Source organism: Doryrhamphus excisus, chromosome 13 (genome assembly GCF_030265055.1).
Source record: "Doryrhamphus excisus isolate RoL2022-K1 chromosome 13, RoL_Dexc_1.0, whole genome shotgun sequence".
NCBI lineage: Eukaryota > Metazoa > Chordata > Actinopteri > Syngnathiformes > Syngnathidae > Doryrhamphus > Doryrhamphus excisus.
In genome coordinates, this window is record NC_080478.1 from 19,634,485 (window position 1) to 19,653,292 (window position 18,808).

At 36.7% G+C, this 18,808-nt stretch overlaps 1 protein-coding gene across 8 annotated transcripts in view; it reads right to left on the reverse strand.

The window, feature by feature from the left end:
• LOC131140411 (synaptotagmin-14-like) overlaps positions 1-18,808 on the reverse strand; it is a 51,413-nt gene that overhangs the window by 20,310 nt on the left and 12,295 nt on the right. For all 8 annotated transcript variants that reach the window (XM_058090816.1, XM_058090817.1, XM_058090815.1 and 5 more), the window contains 3 exons: positions 8,102-8,149; positions 6,079-6,231; positions 4,294-4,518 (listed from right to left, as the gene is read on the reverse strand). In XM_058090816.1, coding sequence (XP_057946799.1) covers positions 4,294-4,518; positions 6,079-6,231; positions 8,102-8,149 — 426 coding nt within the window. The remainder of the gene's footprint in view (positions 1-4,293; positions 4,519-6,078; positions 6,232-8,101; positions 8,150-18,808) is intronic.

The window sequence follows — 18,808 nt, forward strand, 5'->3', positions numbered from 1 at the left end:
GGCTAGTATTAGCTGCTTATTGGCTTGCTTATTAGCCTGCTTTTGCTGAATTATATGAAATTTGTCAGAGATTTTTTTTTTGTAAAATGTATTTTTTTCTAATCAATAAAAAATATAAAATTATTTAGGGGGGGCTTAAGGACATTTTGAAGCCCCCCTAAATAATTTGATATTTTTTATTGATTTAAAAAAAATCAAGTAAAAAATCAATTTTAGATTTTTTTATTGATTAAAAAAAACAATAAAAAATATCAAATTATTTAGGAGGGCTTAACAACATTTTAAAGCGACCCTAAATAATTTGATATTTTTTTGTGATTTTTAAAAAATCAATAAAAAATATCAAATTATTAAGGACATTTTGAAGCCCCCCTAAATAATTTTATATTTTTTATTGATTTAAAAAAAATCAATTAAAAAATCTATTTTATATAAAAAAATCAATTTGATATTTTTTATTGATTAAAAAAAACAATAAAAAATATCAAATTATTTAGGAGGGCTTAACAACATTTTAAAGCGACCCTAAATAATTTGATATTTTTTTGTGATTTTTAAAAAATCAATAAAAAATATAAAATTATTAAGGACATTTTGAAGCCCTCATAAATAATTTTATATTTTTTACTGATTTGAAAAAAATCAATAAAAAATATCAATTAGGCCTAAAAAGAAAAAAAAAACAATAAAAATATAAAATTATTTGGGGGGGGGGGCTTAAGGACATTTTGAAGCCCCCCTAAATAATTTTATATTTTTTACTGATTTGAAAAAAAAACAATAAAAAAATATAAAATTATTTAGTGGTGCTTAAAAAAAATCAATAAAAATATCAAATTATTTAGGAGGAGCTTAAGGACATTTTGAACCCACCCAAAATAATTTGATATTTTTTACTCTTTTGAAAAAAAATCCAATAATTGTATATTTTTTTACTGATTTGAAAAAAATCTATAAAAAATATCAAATTATTTAAGGGGGCTTCAAAATGTCTTTAAGCCCCCCCTAAATAATTTGATATTTTCTATTGATTTTTTTTCTATTGATATTATATTGATTTTATATTTTTTACTGATTAAAAAAAATATCAAATTATTTAGGGGGACTTCAAAATGTCCTTAAGCTCTCCCTAAATAATTTTATATTTTTTATTGATTTTTTTTTTAGGCCTAATGACGCCCCTGGTGTTGAGCGTACAGTTGGGGTGCACCAGACACTTTCCATGTGTCAAACTAACACCCACCTCCAGGCAAGCGTGGTGTAAGATGAGCCAAGAGAACAAACAGACTGATTCAAAGAGGCCACAACGCTTTCTCCTGCGACTTGGTCCGTGCTAAAATGAAACCCTGCCTTCTTCCCATCATTGCCAATGACAGGTTGTTTTTTTTTAAACCAAAAAGAGAAGCAGAAGAAAAGAAAAATGGGCTGCATCTGGGCAGATTATGCAGACAGTTGACTGTTTTCTAAACCTCCCACTGAGACTCTGCTGAACGGGAGCGCCGCTTTGATCACCTCGCTGAATCAACCGCGTTTATGGATGTGTACATTGGGGGTGAACTTTAGTCTGGAAACTTTTATTTAGGATGTTTATTGGGAATATACTTCACTACTGAGCACATCCGGATTATTCCCTTAGATGCACGAGTGACTGGACCCTACACTCTTCCATAAGGGGGTCAAAAATCACCCATACTAGAATCAATGCCTTTTTATGACAATTTTGCCATTTTGGTTAGGAATAATCACTTGTATGATATTTAGTATTATATTTAGGACCACACAAGAATCATTTCATGTTAGAAACATCTTCATTTTTCACTTTTTTACATCTTTGAAAAAGAAAATGACCCCGTACAACAATAGAAAATGTGAGGATCCATTGTGTGTTGCATAAAGGTAAGTTAAAAATGTCAATGGCATGATATCAAAAATACGATTTTTGAGGAATACCTGGAATATGAAATTATAAAAAAAATTTCATTACAAAGATATTTCACAAAAACAACCTGACCGGGTCATTTTTGACCCACTTATAGAAGGTTGGGGTAGTAACACAAAAAAATTCTTTAAAAATTTTTTTTAAGAAAAAATTTTATGACATCAAAAACATGTTTTTTGAGGAATACCTGGAATATGAAATGATTTTAAAAAATTAATTACGAAGATATTTCAAGAAAACAACCTGACTGGGTCATTTTTGACCCACTTATGGAAGGTTGGGGTAGTAACACAAAAAATTTCTTTAAAAAAATTTTTAAGAAAAAATTTTATGATATCAAAAACATGTTTTTTGAGGAATACCTGGAATATGAAATGATTAAAAAAAATTTAATTGCAAAGATATTTCAAGAAAACAACCTGTCCGGGTCATTTTTGACCCACTTATGGAAGGTTGGGGTAGTAACACAAAAACTAAAATTTCTTAAAATGGAAGTTAAAAATGTGAATGGCATGATATCAAAAACATGTTTTTTTAGGAATACCTGGAATATGAAATGATAAAAAAAAAAATTTATTACAAAGATATTTCAAGAAAACAACCTGACCGGGTCATTTTTGACCCACTTATGGAAGGTTGGGGTAGTAACACAAAAAATTTCTTAAAAAAACATTTTTAAGAAAAAAATTTATGATATCAAAAACATGTTTTTTGAGGAATACCTGGAATATGAAATGACGAAAATTTTTCATTACGAAGATATTTCAAGAAAACAACCTGACCGGGTCATTTTTGACCCACTTATGGAAGGTTGGGGTAGTAACACAAAAATTAAAATTTCTTAAAATGTATAAAAGATAAGTTAAAAATGTGAATGGCATGATATCAAAAACATGTTTTTTTAGGAATAACTGGAATATGAAATGATAAAAACTTTTTCATTAAAAAGATATTTCAAGAAAACAACCTGACCGGGTCATTTTTGACCCACTTATGGAAGGTTGGGGTAGTAACACAAAAATTAAAATTTCTTAAAATGTATAAAAGATAAGTTAAAAATGCGAATGGCATGATATCAAAAACATGTTTTTTTAGGAATAACTGGAATATGAAATGATAAAAACTTTTTCATTAAAAAGATATTTCAAGAAAACAACCTGACCGGGTCATTTTTGACCCACTTATGGAAGGTTGGGGTAGTAACACAAAAAATTTCTTTAAAAAAAATTTTCAAGAAAAAATTTTATGATATCAAAAACATGTTTTTTGAGGAATACCTGGAATATGAAAAGATAAAAAAAATTCATTACGAAGATATTTCAAGAAAACAACCTGACCGGGTCATTTTTTACCCACTTATGGAAGGTTGGGGTAGTAACACAAAAACTAAAATTTCTTAAAATGTATAAAAATAAGTTAAAAATGTGAATGGCATGATATCAAAAACATGTTTTTTAGGAATACCTGGAATATGAAATGATGAAAATTTTTCATTACGGAGATATTTCAAGTAAACAACCTGACCGCGTCATTTTTGACCCACTTATGGAAGGTTGGGGTAGTAACAAAAAAAATTTCTTAAAAAAAATTTTTTAAGAAAAATTTTTATGATATCAAAAATATGTTTTTTGAGGAATACCTGGAATATGAAAAGATAAAAAAATTTCATTACGAAGATATTTCAAGAAAACAACCTGACCGGGTCATTTTTTACCCACTTATGGAAGGTTGGGGTAGTAACACAAGAACTAAAATTTCTTAAAATGTATAAAAATAAGTTAAAAATGTGAATGGCATGATATCAAAAACATGTTTTTTTAGGAATACCTGGAATATGAAATGACAAAAAAATTTCATTACAAAGATATTTCAAGAAAACAACCTGACCGGGTCATTTTTGACCCACTTATGGAAGGTTGGGGTAGTAACACAAAAAAATTCTTTAAAAACATTTTTAAGAAAAAATTTTATGATATCAAAAACATGTTTTTGAGGAATACCTGGAATATGAAATGATAAAAAAAAATTTCATTACAAAGATATTTCAAGAAAACAACCTGACCGGGTCATTTTTGACCCACTTATGGAAGGTTGGGGTAGTAACACAAAAACTAAAATTTCTTAAAATGTATAAAAGATAAGTTAAAAATGTGAATGGCATGATATCAAAAACATGTTTTTGGAGGAATATCTGGAATATGAAATGATCAAAATTTTTCATTATGAAGATATTTCAAGTAAACAACCTGACCGCGTCATTTTTGACCCACTTATGCATCTAAGGGTTATGAATATGATTTCAATCATGCTTTATAAACGGTCCAGACGTTATCGTCCATGAAAACGATGCCTACCGTCATCAGCTGAAGCGTCGCTGCAGTAGCCGTCGTATTCGGCCGTCAGGGGGCTGTACTTCTGTCGACTCTCCCACCTGAATCTTCCCGCGTGTTTGACATGAGTGGACGCGTTGGCTCCTCGGAGACCTTGCGCTCGACTGACTGCTTCCTGGTACTGACCCATCAGCTCATCCTCGCTGTCTGATGATGAGCACTCCTGGTCACCATCAGCGTAAACCTTTTCTGTAGGGGGCAAGTGGAGATAGTCTAATTTAATGCATGAAGGTAAAACACATAGTTTGTTTTATAACCACGGTTTCATTCATGTAGTTTCACATTTCTTCCAGCAAGCGGCAGCAGAGCTTTAAAAAACCTCCAGAGATTCATTTTTCATTCCAATATTTTTTTAATCTCCACATACATAAGCCGCAATTTAGTTATGACTATGACTATTAGACTCAAGTGAATTTTACTTCATTACTGTATTAAACAGTAACTGGTGACTGGGCGACTGGTGGCCAGCCAATCACAGGGCACATATAGACAAACAACCATTCACACTCACATTCATACCTATGGACAATTTGGAGTGGCTAATTAACCTAGCATGTTTTTTTGGAATGTGGGAGGAAACACAGAGATGGCCGAGAGTGGAATCGAACTCGGGTCTCCTGGCTGTGAGTCCCGCGTGGTAACCACTCGACCACCGTGTAGCCTTGATATCTATTATTTATTCATTCGTTTTCGGCCGCTTATCCTCACGAGGGTCGCAGAGGGTGCTGGAGCCTATCCCAGCTGTCTTGGGGCAGCTGGACAAGTATTCACAGTCACATTCATACCGAGGGTGGAATTGAACTCGGGTCCCTTCACGATAACATTCATTAATTTTCTACCGCTTATCCTCACGAGGGTCGCCGGGGGGTGCTGGAGCCTATCCCAGATGTCTTCTTGGGGCGAGAGGCGGGGTACACCCTGGACCGGTGGCCAGCCAATCACAGGGCACATATAGACAAACAACCATTCACACTCACATTCATACCTATGGACAATTTGGAGTCGCTAATTAACCTAGCATGTTTTTGGAATGTGGGAGGAACCAGGGAATGGTCGAGGGTGGAATTGAACTTGGGTCTTTTAGCAGTGAGGCTTGCATGCTAACCACTTATCCACCGTACAGCCCCTCTAGGAAAACATTCATTAATTTTCTACTGCTTATCGTCACGAGGGTCGCGGGGGTTGCTGGAGCCTATTCCAGCTGTCTTCACCCTGGACTGGTGGCCAGCCAATCACAGGGCACATATAGACAAACAACCATTCACACTCACATTCATACCTATGGACAATTTGGAGTGGCTAATTAACCTAGCATGTTTTTTTGGAATGTGGGAGGAAACCGGAGTACCCGGAGAAAACCCATGCAAAACTCCACACAGAGATGGCCGAGGGTGGAATTGAATTTGGGTTTCCTAGCTACGAGGCCTGCATGTGAACCCCTCGTCCACCGTGCAGCCTATATTTATTATATGTAATATTATTTAGATCCATCCATCCATTTTTTTATGCTGCTTATTCTCTCTAGGGTTGCGGCTATGCTGGAGCCTATCCCAGCTGTCAATCACAGCCAATCACAGGGCACATATAGACAAACAACCATTCACACTCACTTTGTATTTGTTGAATTTGTGGAATAGAATACTACATATAAGGACAACCAAACATTTACTGAAATAATACTTAGACAATTACACAAATAATCAAGGCAAAGTACACTAAGGAGTACACACATATGTGAATCCTGGTTACCTTGTAACTCGGTACTTTTCCTGAAGTCATCGAGGCACTGAAGGCTCCCTGCATTGTCCAGCATGGACTTGTTGTTGAGGTACCAGAAGAGGAGAGTGATGAGCGTGATGAAGAGTCCGATGGCCGTCAAAAATCCCAGCACCTCTGGAGAGACTGAGAACACAAACACAAAAAAAACACTTTTAATTTCAATTAAAAATCAACAAACTGGACACAACATGAGTACATCGTCTCATTTCATAATCACATTTTTTTTCTGTTTGTCTCAATTATTTTTTTAACCACTACTCTATATTTAATTTCAGCATATTATTATTATTATTATTATTATACTGCTAATACGATATTCATTGTAAAAAGTCATAGCATTTCAGTATGTATATTGACAGTTACTATGGTACCCATTATGTCATTGTATGGTCATATCACCTTGTACTTCAGTATGTGACAAAAAAAAAAAAAAAACTAAAAAAAAAAAAACCTAAAACCATGAATAGTAAAATAAAATAAAACCATTAAAAAAATTAAAAACATTTTAAAAAATTTAAAAAGATTTTTTTAATTAAAAAAATTAAATTAAGTTAAACTAAATTATATTAGGAAAGCAGGAAGTGAACAAATGTAACAGTTACTGATTGTAAAAGTACCAGATGGAGGGGTAGGATTTAATAAGCTTTGCTTCTTCCTACTCCCTTTGGACACGTGGAACTGGGAACTGATTATGTGATGCATTCAATTGTAATCGGATGCATGTTCAAATGAAATAAAACCATAAAAAAAAATTCAAAACATTTTTTAAAAATGTAAAATATTTTTTAATTAAAAAAAAAATTAAATACAATTAAATTATATTAGGAAAGCAGGAAGTGAACAAATGTAACAGTTACTGATTGTAAAAGTACCAGATGGAGGGGTAGGATTTAATAAGCTTTGCTTCTTCCTACTCCTTTTGGACATGTGGAACTGGGAACTGATTATGGGATGCATTCAATTGTAATCGGATGCATGTTCAAATGAAATAAAACCATTAAAAAATTAAAAACATTAAAAATTTTAAAAATTTTTAAAGAATTTTTTTATTTAAAAAAATAAAATAAAATAATATTAGGAAAGCAGGAAGTGAACAAATGTAACAGTTAGTGATTGTATAAGTACCAGATGGAGGGGTAGGATTTAATAAGCTTTGCTTCTTCCTACTCCTTTTGGACATGTGGAACTGCGAACTGATTATGGGATGCATTCAATTGTAATCTGATGCATGTTCAAATGAAATAAAACCATTAAACAAATTTTTAAAAAAATTAAAAAATGTTAAAAAAAAATTATTAAAAAATAAAATTAAATAAAATTGAAAATAAAAAAATTGAAAAATAAAATTTGAAAATCACCTGATTCATTTTAATTGTTTGTGAAATTGATAAAAATGTTTGTGAAATGGAAAAAAAATGTTGTGAAATGCATGAAAATTAGTTTTTCTTTGGAAAACAAAGTGATCCCAAACAACTTCCTGAACATTTGACAGAAACGAGGTAATTTCCCTGATATATGTCAGAACTGAATTGTTTCAAATGAAGTCATTTTGGCCACTTTTTGCTCTAGTATTTTTCCATTGTTGCCCGTTTCTATGATGTGGTATCTGCATGGAACCATTACCAAGTTGAATATCCAAAAGCTCAAACTCCATCTCACAATCACAAAGACGCCCACGTTACTTCACAGGCAGGGCCTAAGCGCTCTCACCAGCGTTCCTATACACACTCCCACGCATGTTCAGACAGGATTCTGGAGCGCAATCCCACCGCACTGATTAAACACCGTGGACTCACACTGGTTATCAACCTGGCGATACGGCCAACACGCTCCTTTCAGTTAGCATAGCAATAGCAGGCTAAACATACAGGCAGAGTTAGCACAAAGACGAGGATGATCACATTGGTGACAGCTCGACGTGACACAATGAACGGAGGCGGCGTCAGATGTGCCCCCTTAGGGGCTCGGAGAGATCAGACTCCCCCTGCCCTACCTTTTCTGACGCAGATCAATTCATGTACTCCGCAGCTACGCTCGCCACCTGGAAAGACAATGCATTTAAATGAGCCAACGGAAGGATGGAGGCGACGCAAGACAACGCCGTGGATACACCGTAGAGTCAACGTTAACATGCTCACACAAAATACAGCAAGGAAATGTCATACAAATACACCACAATGATAGACTGACCCTAGCTGACCATAGTAAGAGCTTAGCATATTAATGCTACGTCAAATTCGCAGTTGGAGAATAGAAAAACGGCTTCCTCCCACATTCCAAAAACATGCTAGGTTAATTAGCCACTCCAAATTGTCCATAGGTATGAATGTGAGTGTGAATGGTTGTTTGTCTATATGTGCCCTGGGATTGGCTGGCCACCAGTCCAGGGTGTACCCCGCCTCTCGCCCCAAGAAGACAGCTGGGATAGGCTCCAGCACCCCCCGCGACCATCGTGAGGAAAAGCGGTAGAAAATGAAATGAAGGCTACACGGTGGTCTAGTGGTTAGCATGCAGGTCTCACAGCCAGGAGACCCGAGTTCAATTCCATCCTCGGCCATCTCTGTGTGGAGTTTGCATGCGTGGGTTTTCTCCGGGTACTCCGGTTTCCTCCCACATTCCAAAAACATGCTAGGTTAATTAGCCACTCCAAATTGTCCATAGGTATGAATGTGAGTGTGAATGGTTGTTTGTCTATATGTGCCCTGTGATTGGCTGGCCACCAGTCCAGGGTGTACCCCGCCTCTCGCCCAAAGACAGCTGGGATAGGCTCCAGCACCCCCTGCCACCCTCATAAGAATGAATAGAAAAAGAATGAATGAATAATAGATATCAAGGCTACACGGTGGGCGAGTGGTTAGCATGCAGGTCTCACAGCCAGGAGACCCGAGTTCAATTCCACCCTCGGCCATCTCTGTGTGGAGTTTGCATGTTCTCCCCGTACATGCGTGGGTTTTCTCCGGGTACTCCGGTTTCCTCCCACATTCCAAAAACATGCTAGGTTAATTAGCGACTCCAAATTGTCCATCGGTATGAATGTGAGTGTGAATGGTTGTTTGTCTATATGTGCCCTGTGATTGGCTGGCCACCAGTCCAGGGTGTACCCCGCCTCTGCCCCCCCCACCCGCGACCATTGTGAGGATAAGCGGTAGAAAATTATTGAATGAAGAGAAAGCAGCTTTATCATGTGGGGTACCTCAAAGCTCAACCTTGAGTCCTGTCCTTTTCTCTCTATATTTGCTACCTTTGGAATCCATAAAAATTTTTTTTTTTTTTTACAGATGTACAATTGTATTTACTATTCAATTCCGAAACCGGCTTCCCAGAATGTTTACAAGACATAAACGACTGTCCATAAAACAGCTAAACCGCTAGCAAAGCAAAGTTACAAATATTATAAACCACCTCACCAACACCGTGTTGGTAAAGTGACTTCCTGTACGTATGTCGTCTGTAGCTCGACATATACAAAAGTTTATGTACTATCAATCCCGAGTGGAGAGCCGGGCACAGACTCGACTTGACGAGCCTGAAAGCAGCAGGATCACCACCGACATCACATCAACACAGCAGCTGCGTGTGGGAGGAAGACACGCGTGTTCTTTCATTCAACACACACGCACACTCTTGGCAAAAAATATGTAATATGCTTTTTTTGAGGAGGAAAAAGTTACGGCACAAAAACTAATTCCGAAACGCTCAGAGATCAAATATTTAAAGTAATATTTAAGTCAGTAAAAATTTTGGCTTCTCGATTTTTGGTGCACGGGTCTCAAACACGCGGCCCGCGGGCCAAATGTGGCCCGCAGGACACTACTTTGAGGCCCCCGCCCCGCAAGTTTGATATGGATGCTGTATGGTATCATGTACCCAGATAAAAAATTATTACGTTTGATTCATGTTCATGGGCGGCACGGCGGTCTAGTGGTTAGCACGCAGACCTCACAGCTAGGAGACCAGGGTTCAATTCCACCCTTGGGCATCTCTGTGTGGAGTTTGCATGTTCTCCCCGTGCATGCGTGGGTTTTCTCCGGGTACTCCGGTTTCCTCCCACATTCCAAAAACATGCTAGGTTAATTAGCCACTCCAAATTGTCCATAGGTATGAATGTGAGTGTGAATGGTTGTTTGTCTATATGTGCCCTGTGATTGGCTGGCCACCAGTCCAGGGTGTACCCCGCCTCTCGCCCGAAGACAGCTGGGATAGGCTCCAGCACCCCCGCGACCCTCGTGAGGAAAAAGCGGTAGAAAATGAATGAATGAATTAATGTTCATGTTAAAGGTTAAATAACTGTTAATAGTTATCCTCCCGATACGTGTGGAAGTGGTAAGTTTTTGGCTATTTAAGTTGAAAGGAAATAACTTGAAGGCTACCGTTTAGGTGGCTAGCTCTCTAAGTTTGCGAGTTAGCATGTGTGTCAAGACCCTGCGGTTGCGCAATATGTTGTAAATAAAAAAAAGTATAAATGTGACTACAGTCGTGTTTTGTCATGTCTACAGGGCTCTAATAATGCTTTGTGAATTTTAATCTGAAAAAATAATAATTTGTCTACCCGCCAACTATTTGTGGTTTATTAAGTTTTTATTATTTGCCGTTTTATTATTATTATTATTATATTTATTTATTACTGATTGATTTTCTTTATTCTTGATTTATTTATTTTTCATCTTATTTTGTGTAGAAAAATAAAAAGTAAGATATTTGACAACAGTGGAATGTTTTATCAGCGCTTTTTAAAAAAAATTTTGTTTTTAATAATTTTTTTTTTTTTTTGGAAAACCTGATACGGCCCAGTCTCACCCAGACCCGAGCTCCAGTGGCGCCCAAGTAAATTGAGTTTGAGACCCCTGCATTATGGGGTAGATACTGTAATGGTGCTTTCTAACTGCATATGAATGTGTTATAAAAGTATCGGAGTTTTCTATTTCCTTCCCCTCAGAAGGAAGCAGGTATCCTATAAAAAGATGGCAGACGTCTGACAAACCTTTTCATGTCTGCCCCAGTTTCTATAAAGAGATGTCCTCTACTTGCCTCCTGTGAGCTGAATGGCTGTCTGGGCCCAAAATGGATGCTCTCACACGGCTACAAAGAAAGCTAAATCCGAGAGGTCAGTGGGCAAGTGTGACATTTGTCAAAACGACTCCACTTGTTCAAGAGCCAGAATAAAAATACGCATCTCGTAAGTTGTGGTGTATAAGACGCACCCGTGTTTAAAATGGCGGCTCTTTCTTTGGCAGGAGCCGATCACAAGCGAACTCACAACGACCTTGTCGGCCCGCTGGATATCACGGGAGGTCGTTATTCAATACGGTGACTCATGGTGTCAATTTACAAAGAATGCTAAAATCATCACACAACAACTGAACACTCAAAGGGTAGCTAAGAAATATACAATACAAGTACCAATAAGAGTTTAACTTAAAAAATACTATTTTAACATTTTCTCATAGTATTTGGTATTTGGTCCAAGCAAAGCCTTTCATTAGTTATGGCTACTGTCCATCAGAGTGCAGAGGGAGGCTGAAGTAATCGCAGCGCCCCGGTAATAAAATACTTGTATAGTACTTGTGACATCTCGCACTACATTGTGCACCAAATGTATTTTGATGCTTTCATATCTAATCAAACTTGTACTCATCACAAATGCAACACACCACACACAATGTAATTAAAATTAAATCAAGGAATATAATATGCAAATGAGCTGACCTCTGCCTTGACGCATTAATTCATTCATTCAGTCATTTTTCAACAAGAGTTGTGGGGGGTCTTCGGGCGAGAGGCGGGGTACACCCTGGACTGGTGGCCAGCCAATCACAGGGCACATATAGACAAACAACCATTCACACTCACATTCATACCTATGGACAATTTGGAGTGGCTAATTAACCTAGCATGTTTTTTGGAATGTGGGAGGAAACCGGAGTACCCGGAGAAAACCCACGCATGCACGGGGAGAACATGCAAACTCCAAACAAAAATGGTGGAATTGAACTCGGGTGTTCTAGCTGTGAGGCCTGCACGCTAATCACTCAGCCCGGTTGTAAACATTCATTCATTCATTCATTTTCTACCGCTTATCCTTACTAAGGTTTTGGGTATGCTGGAGCCTATCCCAGCTGTCTTCTTGGGGCGAGAGGCGGGGTACACCCTGGACTGGTGGCCAGCCAATCACAGGGCACATATAGACAAACAACCATTCACACTCACATTCATACCTATGGACAATTTGGAGTCGCTAATTAACCTAGCATGTTTTTGGAATGGGGGCGGAAACACAGAGATGGCCAAGAGTGGAATTGAACTCGGGTGTTCTAGCTGTGAGGCCTGCGTGCTAACCACTCATCCACCATGTAGTCTTAATATCTATTATTCATTCATTCATTTTCTACCGCTTATCCTCACAAGTGTCGCAGGGGGTGCTGGAGCCTATCCCAGCTGTCTTCTTGGGGCGAGAGGCGGGGTACACCCTGGACAAGCATTCACACTCACATTCATACCGAGAGTGGAATTGAACTCGGGTCCCTTCACAATAACATTCATTCATTTTCTACCGCTTATCCTCACGAGGGTCACGGGGGGTGCGACCTAAACGGTAGCCTTCAAGTTATTTCCTTTTAAACTTAAATAGCCAAAAACTTACCACTTCCACACGGATAGGGAGGATAACTATTAACAGTTATTTAACCTTTAACATGAACATTAATCAAACGTAATAATTTTTTCTGGGTACATGATACCATACAGCATCCATATCAAACTAACATTAAACTTTCATATCAAGGCGGGGGCCTCAAAGTAGTGTCCTGCGGGCCACATTTGGCCCGCATAGATTTTGTCCATTCATTCATTTTCTACCGCTTATCCTCACGAGGGTCGCGGGAGGGTGCTGGAGCCTATCCCAGCTGTCTTCTTGGGGCGAGAGGCCGGGGTACACCCTGGACTGGTGGCCAGCCAATCACAGGGCACATATAGACAAACAACCATTCACACTCACATTCATACCTATGGACAATTTGGAGTGGCTAATTAACCTAGCATGTTTTTGGAATGTGGGAGGAAACCGGAGTACCCGGAGAAAACCCACGCATGCACGGGGAGAACATGCAAACTCCACACAGAGATGGCCCAGGGTGGAATTGAACTCGGGTCTCCTGGCTGTGAGGCCTGCGTGCTAACCACTTATCCACCGTGTAGCCTATTATTCATTCTTTCTTTTTCTACCGCTTATCCTCACGAGGGTCGCCGGGGGGTGCTGGAGCCTATCCTAGCTGTCTTCTTGGGGCGAGAGGCCGGGTACACCCTGGACTGGTGGCCAGCCAATCACAGGGCACATATAGACAAACAACCATTCACACTCACATTCTATGGACAATTTAGTGTGGACGATTAATCTAGCATGTTTTTTAGGAGTGTGGGAGTGGGAAACCCACGCACACACACACACAGATATGCCCAACAGCGATTCGGCTTTTAATATTTGTTTAAAAAAAAAAATTGAATTTAATTTGTGCTTATTTTTAAATCCATTAAAGCAGCCAATCATATTAAGCATATAAAATAAGCATGAAAAGTACATATAAAGTTACATAAGCAGCAGTAAAAAAAAAATCACTCTCATAAATAATGACAAAAAATATTAATATCTCTAATATGAAGAGCTATAGTGGTTTCTTCAGTTACAGTTACAAACTATAAATATGCTGCGAGGCATAACTAAATTATTATAACAGAAACAACAAATATTGGTTCATTTAAAGCCCATTGAAAAAAAAACAAACAGCGGAACTGTCCTTTCAGCACCAACAGCGCGTGAGTCCAATCTCACGCAAAACCACGGCGACAAAAGCCCAAAGGCAACTTTCACGGCATTATACCACGACACAATCAAGTCTGTTATCGCTATATCGGCATTGGTATCAATACACGGTCGGCAACCACGCGTGGAACAGCCAATGGAGGTGAATGGAGTAGCAAGGGAGAGACGTTGCTAGAGCTGACTTACCATCACCCGCCATGATGTTGTGTTTGGCTTCAACCAAAGCGCGCGAAGAAGGGGGGGGGTGGGAGGAGGGAGTGGACTACTCCAAGTGTGGTGGGGGGGGGGGTGTCAGAGGGTGGTTCAGTCCATTAGGAAGCGCTCAGGGTATTAAAGATGTATTCAAAAACCTGCTTTGAATTTAGGAAATATGAGCTGGAAACCGCATATTAAAAATATAAAAACATAAGAAATATTTCAATATTGAACAAAGCAAAATTTGTTATCAATCAGAAATCACTCCACACTCTTTATTGCTCTACCGTATCTTACTTATTGTGTGGAAATATATAATATAATATAATATAAAAGCAATCTTCACTGGCTAAATGTACTGCAAAAAAAGGCCAGTAAGGATAATTCATAATGCCGCCTACAGAGAACATACTAACTCCTTATTTCTAAAATCACAAATACTTCAACTTGCTGATATAGCTCATCTTCAAACAGCTAAAATAATGCATAAGGCTAAAATAAGCAATTAGCTAAAAAAAAATGTCATCCAATACTTCTCTACAAGAGAGGTGAAATATGATGAAAATAAAAAATAAAATAAAACATTAAAAAATAATATAATAAATATATAAAAATATATATAAAAATATATAATAATAATTTTTATAATAATAATTTTATAACAATAAAAAATAATAATATAAAATATAAAACAAAAAAAACTTAAACTAGCAGGAAAGCAGGAAGTGAACAAATACAACAGATGACTCCTTCTGACACAAATCATATATCACTATATTGACAGTTACTATGGTACCCATTATGTCATTGGATGCTCATATCACCGAGTACTTTGGTACGTGACAAAAAAAAAAAATAAAAAAAATAACTTAGACTATATTAGGAAAGCAGGAAGTGAACAAATGTAACAATTACTGATTGTAAAAATACCAGATGGAGGGGTAGGATTTAATAAGCTTTGCTTCTTCCTACTCCTTTTGGACAACTGTGAACTGATTATGGGATGCATTCAATTGTAATCTGATGCATGTTCAAATGAAATTAAACCATTACCATTATTATTATTATATTATTATACCATTATTATTATCCCCATGCTCATATGTGTTCCTGTAAATGTGTTCCAATGCTAAGGAAGTTCAATGCCAGGCATTGCAGCAAGTGTTTTCATTCATTCAGGATTATTTCGCCCGTTTGTGAGATTCATTCCAACCTGCAAGAAAACCTTGTTGTTGTAGTGATCAAGTCTGGAGTGTGATTGTGTTTCATCAAACATTACTGACACCTAGTGACCGGTGTTGAGTACTACATCATCTAAATGCTTTGTTTGTGTCTTAGTTCGTTTAGCTGTTGTTATGATTGAAAATGCTTCATTTAGACATACAAATACATAACATTTGCTTAAATAATCATCTGTTTTGACACATAATAAGCCATAATCAACCACAAAGCAGCATGATTAATTTAGTTTTGAAAAATAGAAAATTTATTGAATATAATAATGATGGTGCTTTGTATAAAATGTAATACATTTTCAGCTGTAATACATTTTAACGTATTATTATTATTATTATTATTAATAATAATTATAATTATTATAATAATAATTATTATTACAATGTATTGTATAATTGTATAATTATTATAATTATTATTATTATTAGAGTCTTGAACCAGTCATAATGTGCTATATATATATCACGATATTGACACTTAATATGGTACCCAAAAATAAAATAAAATAAAATTAAATTGAAGGAAAAAAATTAATTCATTTATATTATATTATATATTATTATTTACAATAATAATAATACAAAAAATAATAATACAAAAAATAATAGTAATTATTATTATTATTATTATTATTACAGTTTATTACCCCCACTCGGCTCCCCCTAGTTTAGGACAAACATGTTCAAAAATTGTATTAGAAATTATGATTATTCCACAATGTGGAATTATTACATAATTCAAAAAAATAAAATAAGTAAAATAAAAATAATAAAATAATAAAAATAATTTAAAAAATAATAAAATAAAATAATTATTACATAACTCATTACATAATGAGGTGAAATGTATTACATTGTTGCGTAATGTGCCATTATGACATCATGTGGTGCTACAGCGCTTGGTGGACATTAAAAACTCTATTTTGTGTACACGCTATGTTTGAATCTATGAACAAAAATGGTGTTTTTAAAATGTCAGCATGCTGTAAACCGGCGAGCGCTCGCATATGAACTTGCGTCTCCACGCTAAAACCACATTTCCTTTTCACGGTTTTATTTTTAGCTGCAGCTCTGCTCCAATGTCCTCCGCTGGACTCATCAATGCAACTCTATCCCGTTGTCATAGAAATGGGTTGCCCATATTTGGGTGCCTATCAAATCATATTTAGCACGTAAGAGCGTAGTTGGAAGTATATCATGAGTTGAATACCGAGTGTATTATCTGGAGGACGATGTAAAGTAAGCTATGACTTCATTATGTTGTTCACATTTGTTCCTTTTCTCGGAGGATGGAGAGATGTTTTCTTTTCACGGTTTACAGTTCATAGAAAGCATGAGCGGTGCAGTCATGTCCACTCCACTCCACACTCCCACTGACTGAGTCATTGGACGTTTGTCTCATCTTGATTACATTCAAATCAGGAGGATGATTGGCGCTATGTAAATTCCACCGTGTAAATTTTTACAAAAAAAAAAAAAAAAAATTGATACTTTGTTGTAAAAGTCTGATCACTTCCTGGTGAGCTTCTGTATAAAGTCCTCCATCTTGGCAGTCCAATTCATTCATTCAGCAAAATGACAGTATTTGTAAATCTAGTTTGAGTCGACACTGCTTTCTATCAATGGAAGGACGGCAGTGACAAGCACCTTCCAGCTCCTTCAGGATGAAGGCAGTACTGCAATTTCTGTGTATTTTATTACGTATTAGAAAAGTACTGCTGACATGAATTAAGGTTTCCCTTTCTTTATCCTAATCTAGTTTTTGTTTTTCTTGATTATCACAGGATTGCACCTTGTTAAATCTCTGTACTACTATTTTATGGTACATTTACAGTAACTATTACAGTATATGCCAAAATGATCCGAAATATTACTGGTTTTGTAAGGGTTTTGTTTCTGTCATCAAATACAGTATGTGTTGTCTCTCTCTCTCCCGCTCTCTCTCCGCTGATGTAGACGGACAAAGATTTGTTTCCATAGCGATGGCCTCCCACGCATAACGTGAGTTTACTGTCTGATATGTAAATGAAAACTTGGAACTTGTAGGTCTGGTGTGACATGCAAAAACTCACATTTGTCAGTTCCGTGCAGAGGCAATAGTCTATCTGCTGTCATCAATAAATAGTCTACCTACTGTCATCAATTAATAGTCTATCTACTGTCATCAATTAATAGTCTACCTACTGTCATCAATAAATAGTCTACCTGCTGTCATCAATAAATAGTCTACCTGCTGTCATCAATTAATAGTCTACCTGCTGTCATCAATTAATAGTCTACCTGCTGTCATCAATAAATAGTCTACCTGCTGTCATCAATTAATAGTCTACCTACTGTCATCAATAGTCTACCTACTGTCATCAATAGTCTACCTACTGTCATCAATAGTCTACCTACTGTCATCAATAGTCTACCTACTGTCATCAATAGTCTACCTACTGTCATCAATTAATAGTCTACCTACTGTCATCAATAGTCTACCTACTGTCATCAATAGTCTACCTACTGTAATCAATAGACAGTCTACCTACTGTCATCAATAGATTATCTACTGTCATCAATAGTCTACCTACGTTCATCAATTGATAGTCTACCTACTGTCATCAATTAATAGTCTACCTGCTGTCATCAATTAATAGTCTACCTCCTGTCATCAATTAATAGTCTACCTACTGTCATCAATAGTCTACCTACTGTCATCAATAGTCTACCTACTGTCATCAATAGTCTACCTACTGTCATCAATAGTCTACCTACTGTCATCAATAGTCTACCTACTGCCATCACTTAATAGTCTACCTACTGTCATCAATAGATTATCTACTGTCATCAATAGTCTACCTACTGTCATCAATTAATAGTCTACCTACTGTCATCAATAGTCTATCTACTGTCATCATTAGTCTACCTACTGTCATCAATAGTCTACCTACTGTCATCAACAGTCTACCTACTGTCATCAATAGTCTACCTACTGTCATCAATAGTCTACCTACTGTCATCAATAGTCTATCTACTGTCATCAATAGTCTACCTACTGTCATCAATAGTCTACCTACTGTCATCAATAGTCTACCTACTGTCATCAATAGTCTACCTACTGCCATCACTTAATAGTCTACCTACTGTCATCAATAGTTTACGTACTGTCATCAATAGTCTACCTACCGTCATCAATAGTCTATCTACTGTCATCAATAGTCTACCTACTGTCATCAATAGTCTACCTATTGTCATCAATTAATAGTCTACCTACTGTCATCAATAGTCTACCTACTGTCATCAATAGTCTACCTACTGTCATCAATAGTCTACCTACCGTCATCAATAGTCTACCTACCGTCATCAATAGTCTACCTACCGTCATCAATAGTCTACCTACCGTCATCAATAGTCTACCTACTGTCATCAATAGTCTACCTACTGTCATCAATTAATAGTCTACCTACTGTCA